The 21965-nt window shown below is 30.9% G+C and overlaps 4 protein-coding genes across 7 annotated transcripts in view; 2 read left to right on the top strand and 2 right to left on the bottom strand.

The window, feature by feature from the left end:
* LOC137929365 (choline-phosphate cytidylyltransferase A-like) overlaps positions 1-13316 on the top strand; it is a 34946-nt gene extending 21630 nt beyond the window's left edge. For 2 of the 4 annotated variants that reach the window (XM_068772272.1, XM_068772273.1), the window contains exons 2-8: positions 715-937; positions 4759-4856; positions 9142-9304; positions 9949-10118; positions 10893-11113; positions 11535-11607; positions 12538-13316. In XM_068772272.1, coding sequence (XP_068628373.1) covers positions 715-937; positions 4759-4856; positions 9142-9304; positions 9949-10118; positions 10893-11113; positions 11535-11607; positions 12538-12594 — 1005 coding nt within the window. In that variant the 3' untranslated portion in view covers positions 12595-13316. The remainder of the gene's footprint in view (positions 1-714; positions 938-4758; positions 4857-9141; positions 9305-9948; positions 10119-10892; positions 11114-11534; positions 11608-12537) is intronic. The other 2 variants (XM_068772270.1, XM_068772271.1) reach the window with 1 other exon arrangement.
* Positions 13317-14612: 1296 nt separating this feature from the next.
* Positions 14613-15989, bottom strand: CNPYb (protein canopy b). The gene has a single exon (XM_068772274.1). The coding sequence runs from the start codon at positions 15797-15799 to the stop codon at positions 15149-15151; it is 651 nt and encodes a 216-aa protein (XP_068628375.1). The 5' UTR covers positions 15800-15989; the 3' UTR covers positions 14613-15148.
* A 382-nt stretch (positions 15990-16371) lies between these two features.
* On the bottom strand, positions 16372-17402 carry Mnat9 (microtubule-associated Nat9). The gene is made up of 4 exons (XM_068773026.1): positions 17139-17402; positions 16939-17048; positions 16804-16860; positions 16372-16718 (listed from the first exon to the last, which is right to left on the bottom strand). Exons 1-4 carry the CDS (start codon positions 17213-17215, stop codon positions 16372-16374), a joined length of 591 nt encoding a protein of 196 aa, XP_068629127.1. The 5' UTR covers positions 17216-17402.
* A 586-nt stretch (positions 17403-17988) lies between these two features.
* Positions 17989-21523, top strand: LOC137929697 (uncharacterized). The gene is made up of 3 exons (XM_068772758.1): positions 17989-18415; positions 19408-19594; positions 20758-21523. Exons 1-3 carry the CDS (start codon positions 18066-18068, stop codon positions 21010-21012), a joined length of 792 nt encoding a protein of 263 aa, XP_068628859.1. The 5' UTR covers positions 17989-18065; the 3' UTR covers positions 21013-21523.
* Positions 21524-21965: the final 442 nt, after the last annotated feature.

Here is a 21965-nt window from a genome sequence, read left to right as displayed (position 1 = left end):
TAGATAAATATATATGAACAAAATAAATTAGGAGATAATTACATGTCTCTGCTTATAGCATTATAATTACGTTTCAAATAGAAAGTAAAGTAAATTTATAAATATTACCGAAAAAAAATTAGTGGTTTATGATGCATATTCATTTTGTGTAAATAATATAAAATGACAACCATTAAATAAACGTTGAAACAGCCCGGAGATGAACACGTCACTCCCATGTTGTGCCATCTTCTATTATATTCGTTTTACGTTTTAATCTATTCTTGTGTAAATTACACAGCAAGTATTAAACGTGGATAAGAGGTTTTACTTTACGTATATGTATAAAGTCACAGGGTAATCATGTATACCTATATCTTAAGATATGAAAACAATACCAGCTTCTGTTATTTTTGACAAATAGTTATCAAGAATTATTTATTTGTTTTATCTTCTAGTGAATAAAACGTAATATACAAGACTGCTAAAGCCTCGGAGGCTTGTGTCCGCGCAGAGGCGAACACTACTCTACTCTCAATAGATTTTGTCGTGTTATCAGTTAACAATTTTATTAGTCATCATCGATTTTCTCTATACAAGTATTGAGGTCTCTGGTCATCGTCATCATTTTAGTGGTGGGACGTTTACAGCTGGATATAGACATCCCCCATAGATTTCCAATAGGACCGTTCGTACCTTTTCTGGTAATCAATTGTTATTGTATATCTTTCCCAGTCGCTACGGCTCGCGGCGCCGTACAGCACGGACCCCATGGCGGTGGCAGAGCGCGAGCGCTGCGTGTACGGGCGCATCCCGCGCGCGGCTGCCCAGGCGGGGACCGCGCCACGCCGCGTGCGCGTCTACTCCGACGGCATCTACGACATGTTCCACCAGGGTCACGCGCGCCAACTGCAACAGGCCAAGAATGTTTTTCCAAACGTATACCTCATAGTCGGAGGTAAGTCTCTTAATCTGCCTTAATCTTTATGACGACACCCTGGTACAATTTTCTCAAGAATCTGGTAGATGCATAGAAGCACCAAATAAAAAAGAATGGTTTACCTCGTATTTTTTACTCGTGCAAAACTGCGTCTAGCTTATGTCTTAAACAAAGTAAAGATAAAGATTTAGTCTTTTCCTCAAAGAGCCCTGAATCTAGAACAATTTTCAAATTCGAATTAAAACACCTCATTTATTCGAATACTTTCAAGTATACACTATTACAACATAAAATTACTATTACCGTGGTGTCACGTATTAGTAAATTTTTCGGCATATTACGCATTAAAAAAATTGGTATCTTTATTGTGGGACATTTTCGCTATCTTTTATTGTCATTCATAGCCCTATCCAAGGACATCCCTTTGGCAAAGGGAATTAGTCAATTTTGTTTTAATTATGAGTTTTTGTTCATGGTTCTCTGCTAGACGACGATCCAGGTATTTGCGATACTTAATAAAAACATGTTCGTAAACGCAATAATTTTTAAAATGATTTCGTTACAAACTTTTCTAAGATGAAAACTGAACAAGTGTTAATAGAACTAAAGCAAAACCTTTTCAAAATATCTTGTAATTATCTCTGGTAAAACTCATCGGCCTTATCTCCGGTCTGTTGAATTATTAATTTCAAGACTGTAAAAAATTTTTTTTTTATGTTTCAACACCATCGTGTTGCCAATTGGCACCAATTGAAATGTATCGTCTCCAATTTAATAGGATGAAGATAATAGCAAAGTTACAAAATACTTTTTCTTTTATAAAATAAGAATAATGGCGAATGAAAAACTATAACCTTTTATAATTTATTACCGCACATTCATTATTATTTTTAAATGTTCGTACGCATTAAAACAATGCTTATAAATATTTTGTTATTTGCCTCGCCATTGAAAATACATTTGTCACAGAGTTATGCGATGGCGTAATTTCCACGCATTAGAAACAATTAAATTATCCTAAAAGTATATTATAGTGTTACATAACTCTGTTAAATATTCCAATAATTATAATTGTTTGTATTCCTATATGGCGTACAAATTCACGTATTTATAATTTACTCACGTACCAAATGTCATCATGTCACTTTGTATAACATGTGGGACTTCACAGAAGTACTGGCCAGTCAATTCTGATCGAGTTGGCTCGGATGGTAATTGTAATCACAAAGCAATTGTTGCGAAACACTTTACGAAATCTTTAACGATCTGTGCCTCTTATATTAAAGTGATGCTTTAATGTAAGAGAGACTTGCTACATCTTACATCATTTTTATTTCTTCAACCTGACATTAACATACAATATTTACTGTTATATTAGTGAACGTAATGCAATTGTATCAAATCACTGTAGGAATAATAAAAATTGTAATTTTAGTAACATTGTAATGTAGTGGTTAATTACTGTAATTTGCGGTCAAAGATCCGCGGGATCAATCTCAGGTTGAATATTGTTTTTGCCGGTAATGTATAATCATTTCTTTTAACCGGTAATTTGAAATATAAAAAGTCGAAAAAGACATTTTTCGGATTGAATATTGACTACAATATTATCATTGTGTGAATATTGTCTACGGACAATAATGCTATAAAATTAATATTAAAAACTTGATATTAGTGTTATATGAAATATAAACAGAGAGGTCAACTACCTGCTTCTTTAATGAGTTCTTAGTCATTTTAAAGATGTCAAAAAATATTTTGGCCATGTCTTATGCTAAGAGTTATAATATGAAAACGTTGATTTTCTAGCAAACACCCATCTGCATCTCTTGTGAGGGTAAATTCATAAAATCCGTTCTTAGTCGACCTCTACTCAACGAAATGAATATTTGTACCCAATTTCTAGTTTTTAAACCTTGGTTCCAGAGATATCGTGAGTCAGTACATGGGTGGTAATTACTTATATATATATATATATATATATACAGACACATGAATTATGAACACAAACACGCAAATAGCCTGATTCAAATGCGACATTTAATCGCATTTTGTACACAACTCTTCCTTACATTAAACAGACGAGTGAGATAGAGACGACAGGATCGGACTGCGAAGGATATCGATTGTGCTCGACTGCGGCATTGCTTGCAGTACCGATGTTATCTATAGAAAAAAGAATGTACATTGCGCAAAAGTAATCGAATATTTAAATGTGTGTACTAAAATATAAATGTTTCTTGTGGCGACATGTTTGTAATGATCCACTTTCCTTCCCGTTACAATTGCAGCAGGAAGCTATTATATTTATTTACATCAATCAACATAACAAATTTAATAAACAATGAACACGACACGTGTCACGTTACAAATAACAAACAACGGTAATAATAATAAAACTGCTTTTATCAATGAATTCCGATCATTATATTACTGCTCACCGCTATCTGTTAAAACGCGAGCATAAAAATTTTAATGACTACTGTGATTGGTCAGGTTTTGTCGTACGAGTTTTATCTTTCTATACATAGTATCTTTAAACCTTAATTACGTGTCGCAATTAACGCTATCAGTTCTTGTAGCAATAGCCTTGCTTCAGCGCTGATAACGTAACGCGTGAAAAATTGGGGCCACATTTGATGATATTATGCGAATGCTTTATGTCCGTCAAATGTATGTATATCATTAGGCCAAGTGCGATGTTGATTAGGGAATTTACAACTCATTAATTAATTATATACCAGGTGAGCCAACCCAATTTTGGATCTCGATAAATGTCCCCGAGTTCTCTTTTCATTATTGTTATTATGTTTTGAAAAATTATTTGTTTTATTTGGTTACTCGTGACAAATATGAAAGATTAGGAGTCGTTGGAATTATGACCCAAAACTAACTTTTGGCATCAAGCACTACAGTTAAAATTAAGTCGTCGCTGATTACTGTATGGGGAATACAAGTAGTAATAAAGGAAATTTGTACCACGATCGAAGTATTTTAAATTAAAAAAGGCTGCTTGTAGAATTATTTCAATATCCGGAATTATTCCACTTCTAAATTTGTAAAATCATGAACTAAGCACCATCTGAAAAAAAAACCCGAGTGGCGGTAGTAGTCATAAAATTTTAAAGAAATATAAACGTGTTAAATTTAAAATATTTACATTCAATGCCTATATTGTATTATTATTTATGTTTTTAATAAATATAATGTCGGTAAAATAAAATTTACTAATAACTTTTGAACAATAACTCAGGCTGTCAAGGAGAGCTTGGCCATCCGTGTTATATACGGAATATTAAGTTTGCAATGTGCAACTTTAGGAGCTACTAAAGATACACAAAGTGAAATGTTTAATTATTACATTTCACTCTAATTATCTACTGTTAATCATGTAACACATGGTGGATTGTTTATTATTATTTACAGACACGTTTGTTATTGTTTTCTATTTTGTTTAGTAATTAACGTTTAAATATAAACTAGTACTAGTATAATTACTGCTAGTGCTGCTGTGTACGCTTGCAATACATAAACATATTTAATTTTATATTTCGTTAAATGAAACTAACGTAAACTTATGTATTGCCTTTACCGTGCCAGTTTGAAATAAATATATGGAATTACACTTATTCATTCATTTGTTAAGTTTTTAATTAACAGCAATATGGTAGCTAAAACTTGTGGTTTTTTGACGTCAATAACGCTCCTCTTCGAAAATATCCGATACATTCTTTACTACTGTATTACTGTATTGTACTATACTGTATATATAGTTGTATCCGTTATATCGTGATCCGGGTGAATGTTAAGTGAATTCAAGTAAACATTTTTTTCGACAGTATGCAACGACAAACTCACACACAGCCGCAAGGGGCGCACAGTGATGACAGAGGACGAGAGGTATGAGGCAGTCCGACATTGCAGATACGTAGACGAGGTACGTAATTTTGAAACCTGTTTTTACCGGAATAAGAATAACTTTTGTTTGTACTGTCTACTTGCAGTTGATATCTCAAACCTTTTATAAATAATACATGTGTACATTCTGACGCATTTAAAACCTGACGTTTTTATTGATTCTTATATTCCAAAATGTTAATGGTTCGGTTTTGATCTTCAATTTTCCGGAGTATGTCACACAGTATGTTTATAATTCAAGTTAATTAATTTTTAAAGCGAGTTGTATGATTATCTTCCTTACATAACCTACATATTAAAACTACATTTTCAATCTAAATTTAAAATCATAATATCTTTATTCAATTAAGCAATTTATACTTACTCTCAAATTAACAATTAATCGTTAATAGATCCAAATATATTCATAGCAAACATCCACCGACTCTGAATGCTAATCTGTCAAAAAATGCAGGCCAGGAATTCGGCAGTTGCTCTTTTTAAATGAAATTTAAATGTTTGATGTATACGTTATGGTATTAACAATGCTAATGAGCCAACAAATCAAGTTCCAAAAAGATCAACCACAAAATTTCTTGAACGTAACATAGCGTTTTTATTAATAATATACTTATAATTTAAAAAGATTTAAAACTAATATAAGGAAGGTGTTAGATATCTCGTAGAACTTTATAGAATACAATGTATATGCAAATGATCCGTTTTTAAGGTTGTATTATTAATAGTTGTTACGTAATCGAATGATTTACAAAACGGAGCGGTTACTCATAGATCGTAATTTCCACACGCGCCTGCTACACTGCGCCGGTAGTTATCACTTTGTTCCCTGTGTCTTTATTTTTAAATAACAGCGCAATGAGTAATCTAACATTTTGTACATAGATCTTTGAAGGAAACTTTGTTTATTTATTATCATAATAATTATTATTATTTATCTGACTTTCCGACATCGAATTAAAAGTTATGCATAACTTACATGTATGTTTTGATTTTATTTCACGATAACTGCTGTTTTTAGTTATCATATCACGTGGAAATTGTGGTTGATATTTAGTCACGTGGTGAAATATTTTATTATTGTTTATGCAGAATTTTGCATTAAGTTCTCTTTCCTGTTAAGTATAGTATGAAATAAATCTTGTAGCATTATTATTATTAAAGGGTTTTCAGTTAATCCAAACGCGTGGAACTTTATTTTTTGACTCATTAACATGGTTTATATTAATGTATACAGCAAATGTAGAGTTTCTTGTCTGCTATTTTCAGTTCAGCATTTCGAACCGATGGTAGTAAGAACTACGTGAAAGAGATAAAATATCGATTCAATAAACGAGAAGTGAAAAAACGTTATTGATATTTCGTAATCATGGTTTGTTATTATTACATAAAAATATATTCGCCGAAAAGTGATTTAAACTTGAAAAAACTGAATATTTATCATTTTATTGAAGTTATCAAATTATGATAACTTAGTTTAATAAACTAATTATGCGCAAGCAAAGAGATAATACTTCTTTACAGTAGATAAGGATATTTAAATTTTTATCAGATTTTTTCATTACGTGTTCACCAAATAGCATTTAAATGTTGTCATGGGAATGTAACTCAAATTTAAGTGTAAAATTCATTGTATTTATAAATTTAAGTCGTATGCAGGTTGATAGGTTAAATGGGTAAAAGATTTAGAGTATATGCATAGCTTATTTGTTGTTAACTAGTGATTTGTACACCCAATCAAAAAATCAACAGTTTAAAAAATAATAAATAACGAAATGATAAAATAGTAAAAAAGCATCTTGAAAATTACGACTGTTGTGTTAAAATCAAATATTGTTTACTATTTGTTAATAATTGAATGTAACGAACTTAAAGAGTGACATTATATAGAGTGATTGGAAAAAGCATCAAAGCTTCTTGCTGATAATTGAGGTACACATGGACCCCTTTAAACTTTTTACAATCCACCAATCATCTGTATAGAAATTAAATAAAAATATGCAAGGCATGTTCATCGACGTTAACCATTTTGTGAAATCCCTAATAATGATTATTGTTATTTTCCTTAATAACTGTAGTAGAATAAATTTCGTTTATTAAGTGATCTGTGTAACCGACGTCCGTAGGGCAAAGGTTTTTAAGTGGCGACCACGTGCCGGTAAACGCGTTGTGGATCTCCAATTAGTAACGTTTCTTGGCTTTTGGGCGAAGATTAAAGAGTAGTCATTGGATGCAGGTAGCGCAAGACCGGCTATCGTAATGATCTTTGACGGAGACCCCTTATGCCTTGCAGTGGGCGTGTCTATATTTTGTCACGATAATCATGAATTGGCTCGTGATTGATAGCTACGAAGCGTCTCACGTGTGCGTTATCGATTTCAAAACCTTGACCTGCGAGTGTCGCGGAGACGTGCAGGGATCATCGTCAGCGCTCTTGAGTAGTTGTCTAGTCCGACGGGACTCGGGCTGATTGGATCAATTGCATGATCACTATTGTTGTGACGGAATGGAAAATAACCGCCTCGATCTATAGCACTAAACACTAAATATATTCCTACGTTCCCGAGTTAGGATCGCTATGATGTAATACTTTTGCGCACAATAACAATTCAAGTTACACTATTAACTAATAACTACTCTACTACACTGATCTATGTACATCGTAAGCGTATTACCGAGTACCAAGACTAGAGATTGATTTCAAATTGACATTAAAACACATTTTTAAATATAATCTATGTATTAATATATATTTAAATATACATAAAAGAAATTACAACCTATGTACTGACACGTCACGATATCACTGGAACCATGAGACTTAGAAACTTGTAATTCGGTAAATACATACCGCTTATACTTCACGAAGCAGACAGGAGGCATAGTTTTACATATTTGAGGAGAATTAGAAAATTAATTGTAATTAAAATTTTTAATGGTGATTTAAAAGTTTCAGACTAGATTCAGCGCTACCCCGACGTCATAACAATAATTTATATACATAGAACAATCTTTTAAACATAACAAATAACATTAAGATAAATATTAATATTTTATAAAGTTTGATAACTATATTAAAAACAGTTCTCATGTTTGCTAAAAAGTTTATTATGTAATCTTTTTCTAAAAAAAATTGGACTTTATTTATGTCTTATTGTGTTCGAAAACCAGGAACATAATAGATATAAAGAACTTTACGATACTGTTAGTCTCGTTTTTAAGTCATTTTAGTGAAAGATGTCGAATTTGATTTATTTTCATGTACTAGATTCAAACAACCTATGATGAATTAAACACCTACATGCGAAATTTTTCTAGGCCGAGTCGATGTTTGTTTTTTAATTTACATCAGAAAGCTAACGGCCTCAATATCCGTAACCCGTGTATTACTGACACTGTCAACTATTAGTACGTATATTATAATAATCAAATAGTTTTATAAAATTACCAGAAAAAGTCTGGCGAGTTAAGATTTGATAATAAGTTAATATAAACTCACATAAAAATATTTTTTCCACAACACATTTGAAATTAAAGAGTAAACAAATAATAAAGATTTCTAAGATAATGTTTGCAGCAACATTTATTTCGTTAGACAACCCGCACATTCCGGCGGGGGCGGCTTAGAAACCTCTCTACGCCCACTCCTATTGCTTTGTATCTAGGTTAAAAAGATTAATCAATAAGATGACAATTTCAACAAAATATGATTCAATGTCTCGGTATTTATAATCACATTATTGTTGTATTATTAATGGCATTATTGTTATTATAATAACGTTGAATTTAGTTCTGAAACAGAAACTGTATCTATACAGTAAATTATACATGTTAGTTAACATTTTTTCTTACGTATTGTAATACAAGTGTCCCTTGCAATTGTACTACAAAACGTACGTCCGAATCGTATATCTATCGATATAGGTAATTAAAAAATAAAAATATTTAGATTTTTATGAATTATTTAAAATTATTAGTTTATTTTTCGATATTTTAAATAGTTTTGAATAATATATACATTTTTTTTGTAACGACGTTTACAAAATTAAGAGTACATTATCGACACTCAATCATCAGCTCGTTTTCGGCCAAAGGACGTTCCATTACTAAATAAAAGCTTACACCACATATTTCCATTCCAAATTGACTGGTTGGAAGCGGCTTGCATCCAGCGTCTTCCAACGACCTTAAATAATTTTGAACAATTGTTCATGTTTTAATACCAGAGTAAAATTCTTTATTGATGTCCATAAAAAGATCGAGAAATACTATGAGCAATTGTTAAATATTTGTTTGTTTGTTGACAGGTGGTGCGTGACGCGCCGTGGGAGTATGACGAGGCGTTTCTCGAGAAGCACAAGATTGACTTCGTTGCCCACGACGACATCCCGTACACCACAGAGGATTGCGAGGACACGTACGCGATGATCAAAGCAAAAGATATGTTCGTCGCCACTGAAAGGACGGAGGGTAAGAATGTTTTTTTATTTAACTGAATCCATAAGTGTACTTTATAGAACAGGCGGTGTCATACTTAGCGTGTTTGTGACTGTTGTGAATGAAGTTATCGATTCTGTTACTTGAGGTGTCTCCACTCGAGAAGAAGCTTTTATTAAAACAACTACGTAAAAAATCATATTACAGCGTAGGAAATTTCTTAAGTGACAACACAGCTTGGAAATTAATTCATCTAACTATGAATACTTTGAAAGTGACCACAAAAAACCCGTCTGATTAACAATCTTGTGTACGTTGAAAAAATAATAGAAAAGCTCAATTTAATAAAAACTAGAATCAAATTGAGCTCCCCTGTAATGGCATCCTTTTACTTAAAGTTAAGAGGGTTTAAACGTGTTTTGCATAAAACACACAGACATGATTTAACAGAGTGTGTTTGCTTAACTGACTAGCCATATCTTTCTTTATATTATGACTTTAAAAATACGATTTAATATAAATTCATTTACAGCCATATTTTAAAAAGGTGCTTATATTTATTTTTATTAAAACGGGCAGTATTAAGTAACTAACTATCATGGAACTGTCACATTCTACTGGTCAAATGATGATTTTAAAAAAGTTATATGTTATAAAATGTTTGCGTGCGTCGGCAGGTGTGTCGACGTCGGATATCGTGGCGCGGATCGTTCGCGATTACGACATCTACGTGCGACGGAATCTCGCGCGAGGATATTCTGCCAAGGAGCTGAACGTCTCATTCCTCAATGAGAAGAAATTCCGCCTTCAGAACAAGATGGACGAACTTAAAGATAAAGGCAAGAAGGTAAGATTGCAAGCTGATCTCAATACATTTAATTTTTGCCGACTGATATTTTTGATAACATTCTTTATTAATATACACATTTTTAACATATTTCCTGCATTAAAAGCATTTATCTGTATCTATGGTAAATATAAGTATTTTCGTTTAAGATAAGTGCAAAAAGATAATTAATAAGAACTTGAAACTACGTCAAAAGATTAGATTATATGAGATGTTGTCTAGATAATCCCGTAGCAACTGTTGTCATGGATTAAGTCCTAAGACAGCATTGTCTGTAAGTCTTGATTAGAACAGGACTAAATAGATCTTTGATGATGTTTTAATACATTAAGTGTTCTTCATGTTAGCATGTCCACGTGACGTGTTGTTGATTTTTGTATTTGTGACACCACATTGCTCGTTGTACGTAAACATGTGGGAGACATTGAGTTTATTGGGTTCTAAGATCAGGGCACATACAAAATCATGGTACTATAAGATGAATAGAATTAAAATCAGATTCAGTTATAGGATAGCGCACAATCTGATTCTAATTTCTGTTAAATTGGGCTATTTTGCCATTTTGTTCATGATACATACATGAGTGGTCGCTTAATGATTCTATTTGGATAACTATATTGAGTAGACTAGAATGGTTCAGTGGGTTCTGAGCAATGCAGCGAATCATTTTTGTTCACTAAAATAGACCCCTTAGTGAATAAAAATAAAATAAAAATAAATTTAATTGTTAAGAGTGACAAACAATTAGTTTTTAAATGAGACTTCAAATTACAGGTAATGACCAACATCGGCGAGAAGCGAGTGGACATTTTAACAAAATGGGAGGAGAAATCTCGTGAGCTGATCGACGCATTCCTACTGCTGTTCGGTCCGGACGGTCGGCTGTCGAGCATCTGGAACGAGTCGAAAGGTCGGCTGATGCAGGCGCTCAGCCAGCCACCGTCGCCGCGAGGCTCGCCGCCGCCCAGCGAAAACGGAGACGCCCACGAGCACAGGTACGACCTGAACAAGCGGTCTCATACTATATTATAATGACAAGAAATAAGTACCAGGCTTTTCGGAAACACGGCCGTATGGTATATCACAGAGGATACGAACCCCCGATCACATTAGAGAGGAATTGCTGGAGTTTCTTCCGTCACTTCTTGTCTGTGTTTGTTGTGGACTATTCTCAGTTCAGAATGCGTTTTATACCTTCGTGACTTTAATTTGAAAGATCCTATTATAGGCAGATCAATCTGAATCTAGTTGCTATCAAATCCCTCCAGGCATTCTTATCATGAAGTACATAAATCTCTGATAATGATCTGATGTGGATAATAATTTAAATAAACGTATATATATTTGATTTTTGTAAAGGTTCAGTATTATCAGATCTGTCTGGTATGTTGTAGTAATTTTATTGTATTGTTCCAGAGGGTCAGTGTCACCACCACCTCCAAAATCACGGCGATATGAAACCTTATGGGAGCCGCAAGCAGGTAACTGGGTAACTATGTTCAGCTTGTACTAGACACTGCACATTAATGCATTTAAGTCTCTTTCGTGTTAGCCTATTTTCGTTCTAGATTTATTCAGGATGTCCTACAAATGAAAAGATAGGTCTGATAAGGAGGGCTAACCCTAGAAAACTAATTTAAAAAATTTGTCTCGTTATTTTTTTAATTGCTGATAATTAAAAAATTCCTATTGTGGGCTACCTGTTATGACTATAGAACTTCAATTTTCTTTTTCGACAATGTGAGTAAACCATAATACAATACAATAGACATAAATTCATAATGAAATGATCCAGTAAAGATAGAAAAGTACATTTTATCAAAACATTTATTTAAAATTATTAGGACACATAACATTAACAGTGTGGAAAGAAAATGTAATAATTATACAACTTCAATTCTCTATTATAAATTACTAAGGTATAATATGTTATTTAAGGTACTTTACTTTATTTATACTGATGTACAAAAAAATTCTTTGTTTTGAACTTGGAAGAAGCAGTTAGAGAAAGAGACCTAAATTCATAAATGTACCACATTGCCATGCATTATTGTGTTTATTTTACCACAAAATTACATGTCAAAGTAGTTAATAGTGTATGCATTGCTTGCCGACTTATTCCTTTTGCTAAATTTTATTCATAATTATGCTTATTATATAATAATATAAATAACAGCCTGATATTTAATATAGTTGTCTTTGATACTCTACTTAAATTCTTTGCCCATTTTTTATGGTTTATAATTACATGTAGTTTTTAGGTTAACAAATTATGTACCTCATCCCTAAACCAGCATAATACACATAGCTATCTGCCCACGTATTTCGAATTACAAAATAAAAAATAATTTTTACAGATATAAAATTAAAATCAATTGAGTAAATAGGTTTTTGTTCAATGAAATAGTTATGCCCACAGATGCATCGAGCTCTGACGGTATTGGGGACACCGAGGAAGCAGCGCAGCGCCAGCTGACCGACGATGGCTCCGACAGCGACGACGACTATCAGGACACCAGCCAATACCTATAGGACATGCCCCCCGACATCGCGTCCCTCACAATATAATCTAATGTCTATGTAAATAGTACAAGGGTCCTCAGGCAAGTCATGGACTAGTTGCAGAACATCACACATGAATTATTTATTGCTCATTTGAAAGTAGGGGGACATCATCAAAGAAGTGTCACATGAAACTCAAGATTTGAGTGAGCTTGCAACAAATATGATTACACATGCCTGTGTAGTCCCAGCGGCGTTCCATATAAACTGCTTACTGGAGTTAATGGCCGTAATGACGAAAATCGACTTAATATGAAGGCGTTATGTCTTAGTATAGCCGATAGTATTTTTTTACTAAGTAAATTGTTCATTGTTAATGAAGATACTACGGACAGCGCATTTCCTTGAATTATCCTTTGTGTTAAATTATTTTAGAGTATGTCAAAGCTTCAAATTAGTATACTTTGTTTGTATGATGGAGCGAGTGAATGTATTTAATCCTATTAGGTTTATAAATGTTTATTTATGAATTAAATGTAAATTTTTTTCTCATTATACAATTGTCTGTACGGGTCGAGAATTCGGAGGATTTAGCTACAGCTAAACAACATGCATGCATGTTGTGATAAGGTGCAGGCAATCCATTGTTTGTATGGAAATTTTTGACAGTTGATTAAAGAGGTGCTTATTTTAGAATTTTTTGTTTATTTTTCTACCCTTCTTTTTGCTTTTATTGAATTTATGTCCAAAGTCTTTTAGGAACAAATCCTGATGTCTTACTAACCACCGCTGAAAAAACTTATGGTAGGTCAAATGCCTGAAGTTACAGGCACTGCTTTTTTCTCAAAACACCAAATGTAACATATACAGAAATAATAGATAAAAATGGTTTAGCTAATTTAATTAATATTTAGACAATTGAATGGTTTATTTATTGAACAATAGACTTAGTGGACTATGGGTTAATGTATCTTGTAAATAAAGAAATATGCAAACTGGAAAAGCAAACAAAATCTGTAATTTTTATTTAAAATCTATAATCTTTATTAACCATCATCTTTGTCCTTCACATTGATTAAAGCAACTTTTTACACTTAGAAATTATCTATTATTGTATAAATACATTTCTTGCTTACTTAACCTCGTAATTTCTTAAAATCATGGAACTGTGAATCAAAGCCGGAGACGTGATGACATGCTTTATCACTGGTATATGATATTATCAAGGATTCGTTTTTTATAGATAACAATAAAAAAAAATGCAATATACAAAAAGTTGTCACTAGGAATTCTGCCATGAGTGCTTTTGTTAGAGAATATATTTCTCTAATGTAATGCTATTACTCTCATTATAACCTTAAATTTTAATCATACATTAAGAAAAAGATCAGTTTTGTATAATTTATAAAAGATTGCATATAATTAGCTCCAATCATTTAAAAACATGTAAGTTGTTTTTGTAGAATTATACCATAATATGAAATAAACAATCCAAAAATTATATTTAATAAATGAACTACAATATTAGAATTTTCACTAATAATTTATTATAAAATTACAAAGTACAATCATGCAAGTAACATTACAATATATATTTTACTTATACAAGACAGTTAATTAAATGCATTATGGTTCCTACAGTTACAAACTAAACAGGTCCTAGTTGCAGTTAATTAAAGATATTTTTTAATTTATATTCAGAGATTATTTCAAATAAAGAACATGGCTAAATGTTGTTTCACAGTTAATGATGTTACTAATGAAACAATGGCATAAGATATAACATGAATCTCTTTGTAGATATTACAATTAATGACAAATTCTAATTTCACAAAACAAACATTTACCATTACTTTTAATAGAAGTTGTAACATAATCATGGTTGGTCACAAGGTAAATGCAATGCTATGATTGTTTTGTGCACCTCAAGATGGTACTTTGGTTTAAATTTTTAAAGTATAACCTTTTTTTGAAAAATAAATAAAACTAAAATTTAGAATGTTTGCATTTTTAATCACACCTTAATCAATGCATAAATTATGTAACTATCAACCAGATAATAATACAAAGTACACAAAATTTCTTTAAGAAGTCAAAGAAGAATTAACTGTTCTGAAGATGTTCCATGCATTACATCTGATTGTTTTGAATTCTTAAATATATCTATAAACAATAGATCATGTACTATTGGTTAGCCATAAAATGAAACCTATGTGAAATTTGAGTGATAATAAATCAGTAATGGTTGATACTTTGGTTGTACAAAAATGAGATTAAAACTAGTACACATAAAAAAATTTATTAAATACTTATACATTCTCTTCCATACACATTTATAAAATAATAGCTATTTCAAATGATGTCTTACAATGTTTCTGAATTATTAACACTGTAACCAATAAACTTATCTTTTACAGTTATTAATGCTGACATTGTACTTGACAAAAAATGCATAGAAAAAAATATTTACTTATCATTATCACAGTACTTATCAATATTTGATCATAACATGACAAATACAAATTAAATTAAAGTTCAGACCTTTCTGCACCTCTCTCCCCTTTAGACCCCACTTCTTCAAATAAACAAGAGTCATCTGTGTTTCTTAGAGCATGTTTTGTACAAAGATGATGTTTCAAGTCAATATTTCCTTGATGGTTCCAATACCAGTCCTCAATAGCAAATTCATTCTCTTCCAAGAGGCTTTCACATTGAGTCTTCATATGAGTAATTTCTGCAGAAGGCTTATCCCATAGTTCGTATGGTATACCTAGATCCACTTTTACTCCTTTATCCACGAGTCCATGAAGAGTTTTAAACGTTTGACTCATTCCTTTTGCAAACCGGGTACTATCTTGGCGCTCTTTGTGAATGTTATATTCAAGAATCCTGTCACAAACCCCTTCTAAAGATTCGATCAATCTCAGTTCAGATTTTTCGTACTTTGTTTTCTTTTTTGGTTGCACATCATCTAAAGAATATCCGATTTCAAGCACGTCGTGCACTTTACCGGTTTCTTCGAGCCTACTTTGTAGTTCAGTAGCGAGGACTTTACAGACTTCACATCGATTTGCGTATTTAACACCAACGTCTTCTTCAGTCTTTACTTCAACGTCGTGATTGCATAAAACATTAATCGTACAAATGAAAAGTATACAAACAAGACCGCGAAAATACATGTTTAAAATATTACCTGATATTTTAAATACCAATAACCTGTTAAATCAATGACAGCGTTGTTGACGTTTGATCATTTCTGTTAAGTGATGCCAACAGAAATCTGTGGCCATTGATTAATTACTATTTGTTGTTCTTTTCATGATTAAAACCGAAACATTAAAAATATGGAAGATGCTTCAGAAGCAATATTTGTATTTTCTCTTTAAAATGACTGAAAAATACTTCCAACTAACATAAAAATACAGATTACAAATAAAGATAGATTAAACACAAGCAAAAACAAACATACTGGAAAAATCAGTCGATTATCTGTAAATAATTTTAAATCCTACTTTTATAATACTATCTCCCAGTAAAAAGGGAAACTATTATTTAATCAGTTAATGATTGGCAGCATCGTTTTGAGAAGCAATTATCATAAAAATGTAACTGTCTCTGTTCATAATAATAAAAAAATATCAGAAATATTTAGCTTAGCTTCTTTACATAGATTATTTTTATCATCATGGAATATACTTTCCATTTTTATTATTATTGCCATATCCATAATTGGTGTAAATAAAAAAACCATTTACAATAAATAGCTCTGTAATTCATACTTTACATGCCCCTCCAGATTACTAACCCAATCATCATCAACTAGTTTTACTAATGTAATTTCTTCAAATATTTCACTTCTTGATTTTTCTTTAAATCCTAATTTTTTGAACATGTTTATGCTAATATCATTTTTAATATAAATTTTTGCTTCATATGATTTTATTTTAATATTCCTAATTCCATAAAGCATCATTAAAATGACTGCTTCCCAACCTCGTTTCTTTCCTCGGGCTACTTCCTCTGCAATCATTATTTCTATCTCACCAACCATGTTGTCTTTATCTGTTATGAAAATATTTGTATCTCCAATCATTGAATCTAAAATTAAAGACCTAATTTATAATTTTAGCCCAGCAAGCATCAACATAAATGTTAAAAACCGGTAAATGTTTTCAATACTAACCAATCTCATTATCACCCTCTGAATATGTACATTTGTCCAAAATTATAAAGGTGCATTCTGGAAACGTATTAAGTTGAATATACAGTTTATTATATAGAAAAAATGTTAAAAACTTTATTAAAAATAACATATTACTATCATCATCTTCCTGCCAAGTTTTTTGCATGTTGTACTCCTCTTCCAATGTTAATGGATCTGAGGCAGTAAGTTTCTGGAGCTCTTCGGATTTCATCCATAAGTGATATCTTAAAAAAATGTTATTTGCTTGATACTATGTGAATATGACTATAACAACAAATAAACTTTATTTTACAATTAAAGTATATTTTACATACTTGTTTACATGGTGTTCTTTGTAAGGTACAAGGATAATGTTTTGTCCAATTATTTTTGTATCAATATTTAATCTCATTTTTTTAATTTATTCAAATGTTTTCTAAATTTAAAATATATGTTAGTATTGTAGAAGTTAATAAATATTTTATTATATTGTGTCGGAAATATTTTTGTTATTTGGAATATGTTATTAATAGTTCACTGTCAGTTTGCATAATAGTTCACTGTATAGAGGAATACAAAATACTATTTAATAAATAACCTTTTACATGTTACAAACAGTCTAGTAAACAGTGATAAACTTTTGACATTGACATTGTTCCATTTCATCTCCCGGAGCAAAATAACGATTAATTATCTATTTCTTCAAATCTTACTTTTAGATAAAAGTATTTGTAAATTGTTTAATACTATTTTATTTTGTTTTATTTTAGCCGCTTAAATTTGAAACCATAACAACATCTATTTTGATACGAAAAATTCGTACCAGAAAATTTAAGAAAATTATATTATTTTAAATTATTCTCATCAGTCGTTGTTTCTTTTAATTTTAATTATATAAGATGTATTTTTTTTATTCACATTAAAGATTTTGTAAATGGGTTCACAACTTATGTGTAACAATTTGTGCACAAAACCGAGATGTTTTTGGGTTAATAATATCATGTTAGTGAGTTAATAACTTCAAGCTCATTATTCGTTTTTTGAAGAATTTTAGATGGTTCAGATAATTCTAAAAATTACTTGTTAATGATAATTATTTCATACCCAGTCACAATTCTGATTCTTTATCACATAGTCAAGACTTATCAATCTATGAGATAAGATAATTTTTTGTCTGTATCACATTTATTATTTATTTTATGTTTGTGATTGAAGTATTAAGTCAAAATAACTTTTTGCAATCAATTATATATTAATATACAATGAATCAATATGAAACGGAAAGACGACTTTGCTGGAGTTACGGCTTGTTAGCTGTTTTACTCTCTGTAACAATCGTGTGTATAGCAGTTACATATAATCATTGGCGCACCACCCTTGATGTTTGTCCTGGGGGATATTTTGAAAATACTAACTGTGGTTGCATTTTTTATGGTATAAGCACGTCCACATACTTCAATGGTGGCCATAATTCATATTGTTTGTATGCTATATTTGCTCCACTACCGATATTATTGTACGCTATCATAATGACCTTATTTCACATGTATAGAGTTTGTATTAATAATATTGGACAATATGAAGGAGAGAAATCCACAACAGTTGAAGAAATGCAAGTTTTTTTTTTTTAATATTTAAGTATTGAGTTCATACTATTTTTGTCTTAAGACACCTAATAATAGGGAAGATCGAGTTGTTAGTTTTTGTCTACAATGTTGATCACACCATGTGTACTTAAAAGAAAACTAACTTTACACAACTATTCACCAAATAGAAGTAGTACATGCAATAGTAATAAATGTGCAGTCAGAATAATGTTAGATGGCTTTTATATAAGTAGCAAAAAGTCATTCGACAACAATTTTGAACAAAATATTAATAAAAGAGTTTCCTATCTCGCTTAAAACATCACAACCAGTCAATAATAAGAATAATAACTTCACATCATTTAAACCAATTGAACTAAAATTTGCTAAGGTGAAGTGATATGTTGGAAAAGATAATAAAGCATCATCACCATAATTTCAGCCATATGGTAGGCTTTCCCATAGCTTTCCAATAAAACATTTAATCAATCAGCATCCAGCATCTACCAGCAGTCTTAACAAAATTGTTGTTCCACTAAGTGCACATTTTCCACTCCACAACCACACGCTTTCACTAGCTTACAAATTTGGTTGAAAGAGTGCTATAATAATGTGGTCTGTGACATGCTTTTATTACTACTACTATTTAATATCTCTAATATATAAAATTCTTGTGTCACGGTGTTCAAACTTGAACTCCTGAAACGGCTTGACTGATTTTTACCAAATTTAATTTGCGTATTCAGTAGGTCTGAGAATCGGCTACTATCTATTTTCTATACCCCTAAGTAATAAAGGTTGTTCACACTTAAAAAAAATTTTTATTTTTTTAACGAAATTTTTTGTTTTTATTTTTTTTTAATACAGCATACAAGAATACACACAACCATAAATTTTCACCCCTCTACGATCAACCCTTATTTTTTATTTGTAAATTAAAATATCAATTTTGTTTGCAAAACAATGTTTGCGGGATCAGCTAGTTTTATTATATAAATCTTCTGTTTTTAAATTTCAGTGAGGGTGAGACAATTGTGGTGTCTTCAAGAGCAAGAATATCACAGCAGAATGATGCAGTAATTTATTGTTGGATTCCAACGAGTTGTATTGCTGCATTATTTGGAATTTACAATTTAGTCCATGCTGCTATAATAACTGATGGGTTTCTTAAAACATGTTTTCAATATCGTGGATATTTAGTCAGGGTAATTATAAAAAATTTATTTGCAGATAATGTTTCATTTTAAATATGTTTTTTTAAATGTAGCCCTTCTGTTGTACTTGGTGAACCATATACTCAATATTAATTTGTAATTTGTTGTAATACAATAACTATTTTTTTCATAGTAATCTTTTTAACTTGCCATTAATTATGACTTAAACAGGGTAACTTAGTATGTAATGAATATATCTGTCTATGGCATGACAAACATTCACATCGCAGTACTATTTGGCAATTATATTTGTAGGTAATAAAGATGTCAATATATTTACTATCACTTGTCTCTTTAACCACACCAAAGTGTCAATGAATATAATTAAGCATTCTATTCTAGAGTTTCAAACTACTGCTGCAATGACCTTACACTAAAAACGAGTGCAGGCACAGCTTCCTCTTGATGAAAACATGTTGAGCTGTGAGCCGCATGCTAATATGTGCTGACTGTGGATTGTGGATATATATCTTAGTCAATGAGGTGTAGGGCTAAGAGCTTATTTGTACAAGTTGGTGCAAGACAGCTATATTCAGTACTAAACAACTTTCGTTTATTTGTATTGCAATTTTGTGAAGGCAAATAAATTTACTCATAGAATCCACCTTTACATACTCTGCACTTTTTAATAATTTTGAATAACACGAACAGTTACTAATGAAGAATTATAATTATTATATATTAATTGCGTAAAACGTTTAAAAAAAAAGACATACAAATGCCTAATTGACAATGTAATCCCCAAATTATAGTTTTAATGTTTATTTGGCATAGTTGTCAATGAAATTTCAATATGGAATCAATTATAGTGGCTGTGCAAAGGAAATTATAATAATCAGAGATTGTACAGTAAAGATCAGAAATTATGGAGACTTTGTGATGTATTACAAATTAATAAATTAGCAAAAATAATGATTTTCATGAAGCAGACTAGCAGGTGTAGTTTTTGTCTCTCAAAAGTATATATTTTTTATCAAAACCGTTTTAAATAAAACTATATATTTATCTAACTTTCATATAGTAACATCTATGTATTAAAATTTTAATAATACTACAATTTTTTTTAAGAATGCAATCTTGTCTTTCCAAAACTAAGATTGTAACTATGTGAAGTGTTGAAACTATTTGTCCACATATATATTTGACTTCAACAGCAACTGCGTGCAGCTGGAGACCAAGTAACTGCTATACACTTTCGGTTGGGCTGTCAAGCAATATTTGACTTTATGGATTACATTCAAAAGGATGCACCCAACAGTCGACGTGGAGAATTAATTTTTACCGGAGTTGCATTACAGTTGGCCATCATAGCTTCCTGGGTATCTGTTTGTTTGTGGATAATTATTACCATATACACAGCTCTCAGAGCATACAGAGAACGAGATGTGTTGACATGTTGTGGCAATTAAAATATTAATGTTTACATCTATATTTGAGTACAAACATTTACAATTATTTTAAAGGAAAGTTAATATCTTACACAATTGTAGGTAAAATATAAATTTTTATTTTTATTGTTCCAACATTTGTTTACATATATCTAACAATTATGACATTCTATATTATAATTAACATTAGTGTTATAGCCAATTAATCAGTGGGTTATTATTCAATTTGGATTGTGCTTTAAAAAATGTTAAAAAAATAATAAAATGATCTTAATGTGTAAAGATATTGACACAATAAATCTATGGTCAATGTCACCTGGCAATCACAAACTTTTTGAAAGCATCACTTATATTAAAGTTTCGTGTCTATTCCATTTATTTTATTTTTTCTAAAATAATATAAGACTGACTTTCAATATATCCCGCCCATTTAAACAATAAATATGTTGCTTAGTAATTAAATGTAGTCTAATGTAAGTCCATTAACACAAAACTGTATGATGTAAATAAAATTTATATTATAATTATATTCAATTATTTTATAGCATTTAAAAATAAGTATTAAATTCTATTTTTATTAATACTTGAAGTAATATACTACTAACTACAACATATCGCTTTTCCTACAAGGAAAAGAACTATACTATTTTACATATTAATTATTGGTGCTCTCAGACAGGTAAAGATTTGTTTTAAAATATAAAATGGATAATTTTTTGCAGCAATTTTGAACAATATTTGAGAGCACTAAAATTTACGATTGTCTTTTATACGACTATCTATTATTATTGAATATACTTTTGAATAATTATTTGATATAGCCATGTTTTACTTCTATGTAATTGTGCCGTCCAAATGTGTTTTTAAAAAATATATTTTGATGATACTTGAGTCTTTTTATTATTTATCCTTTTAATTGAAAACTTATAATTAGGTGTGTGTGTGTGTGTGTATATATGGAAAAATAACATGGA

Source organism: Battus philenor, unplaced genomic scaffold, assembly GCF_028537555.1.
Source record: "Battus philenor isolate CCGP_79_NKW_IND1 unplaced genomic scaffold, ilBatPhil1.0.hap1 SCAF_5, whole genome shotgun sequence".
Classification (NCBI taxonomy): Eukaryota; Metazoa; Arthropoda; class Insecta; order Lepidoptera; family Papilionidae; genus Battus; species Battus philenor.
This window is presented reverse-complemented; position numbering and strand designations above follow the sequence as displayed.

Bases quoted from the DNA above. Each gene is read 5' to 3' on its own strand.
- CNPYb (XM_068772274.1), bottom strand. From the start codon at position 15,799: ATGTATTTTCGCGGTCTTGTTTGTATACTTTTCATTTGTACGATTAAT.
- Mnat9 (XM_068773026.1), bottom strand. From the start codon at position 17,215: ATGAGATTAAATATTGATACAAAAATAATTGGACAAAACATTATCCTT. The intron at 16,861-16,938 runs GTAATATGTTAT...ATACGTTTCCAG, and splicing joins TTGGCAGGAAGATGATGATA to AATGCACCTTTATAATTTTG. The intron at 16,719-16,803 runs GTTAGTATTGAA...CTTTAATTTTAG, and splicing joins AGAGGGTGATAATGAGATTG to ATTCAATGATTGGAGATACA.
- LOC137929697 (XM_068772758.1), top strand. From the start codon at position 18,066: ATGAATCAATATGAAACGGAAAGACGACTTTGCTGGAGTTACGGCTTG. The intron at 18,416-19,407 runs GCAAGTTTTTTT...TTTAAATTTCAG, and splicing joins TCCACAACAGTTGAAGAAAT to TGAGGGTGAGACAATTGTGG. The intron at 19,595-20,757 runs GTAATTATAAAA...TGACTTCAACAG, and splicing joins ATCGTGGATATTTAGTCAGG to CAACTGCGTGCAGCTGGAGA.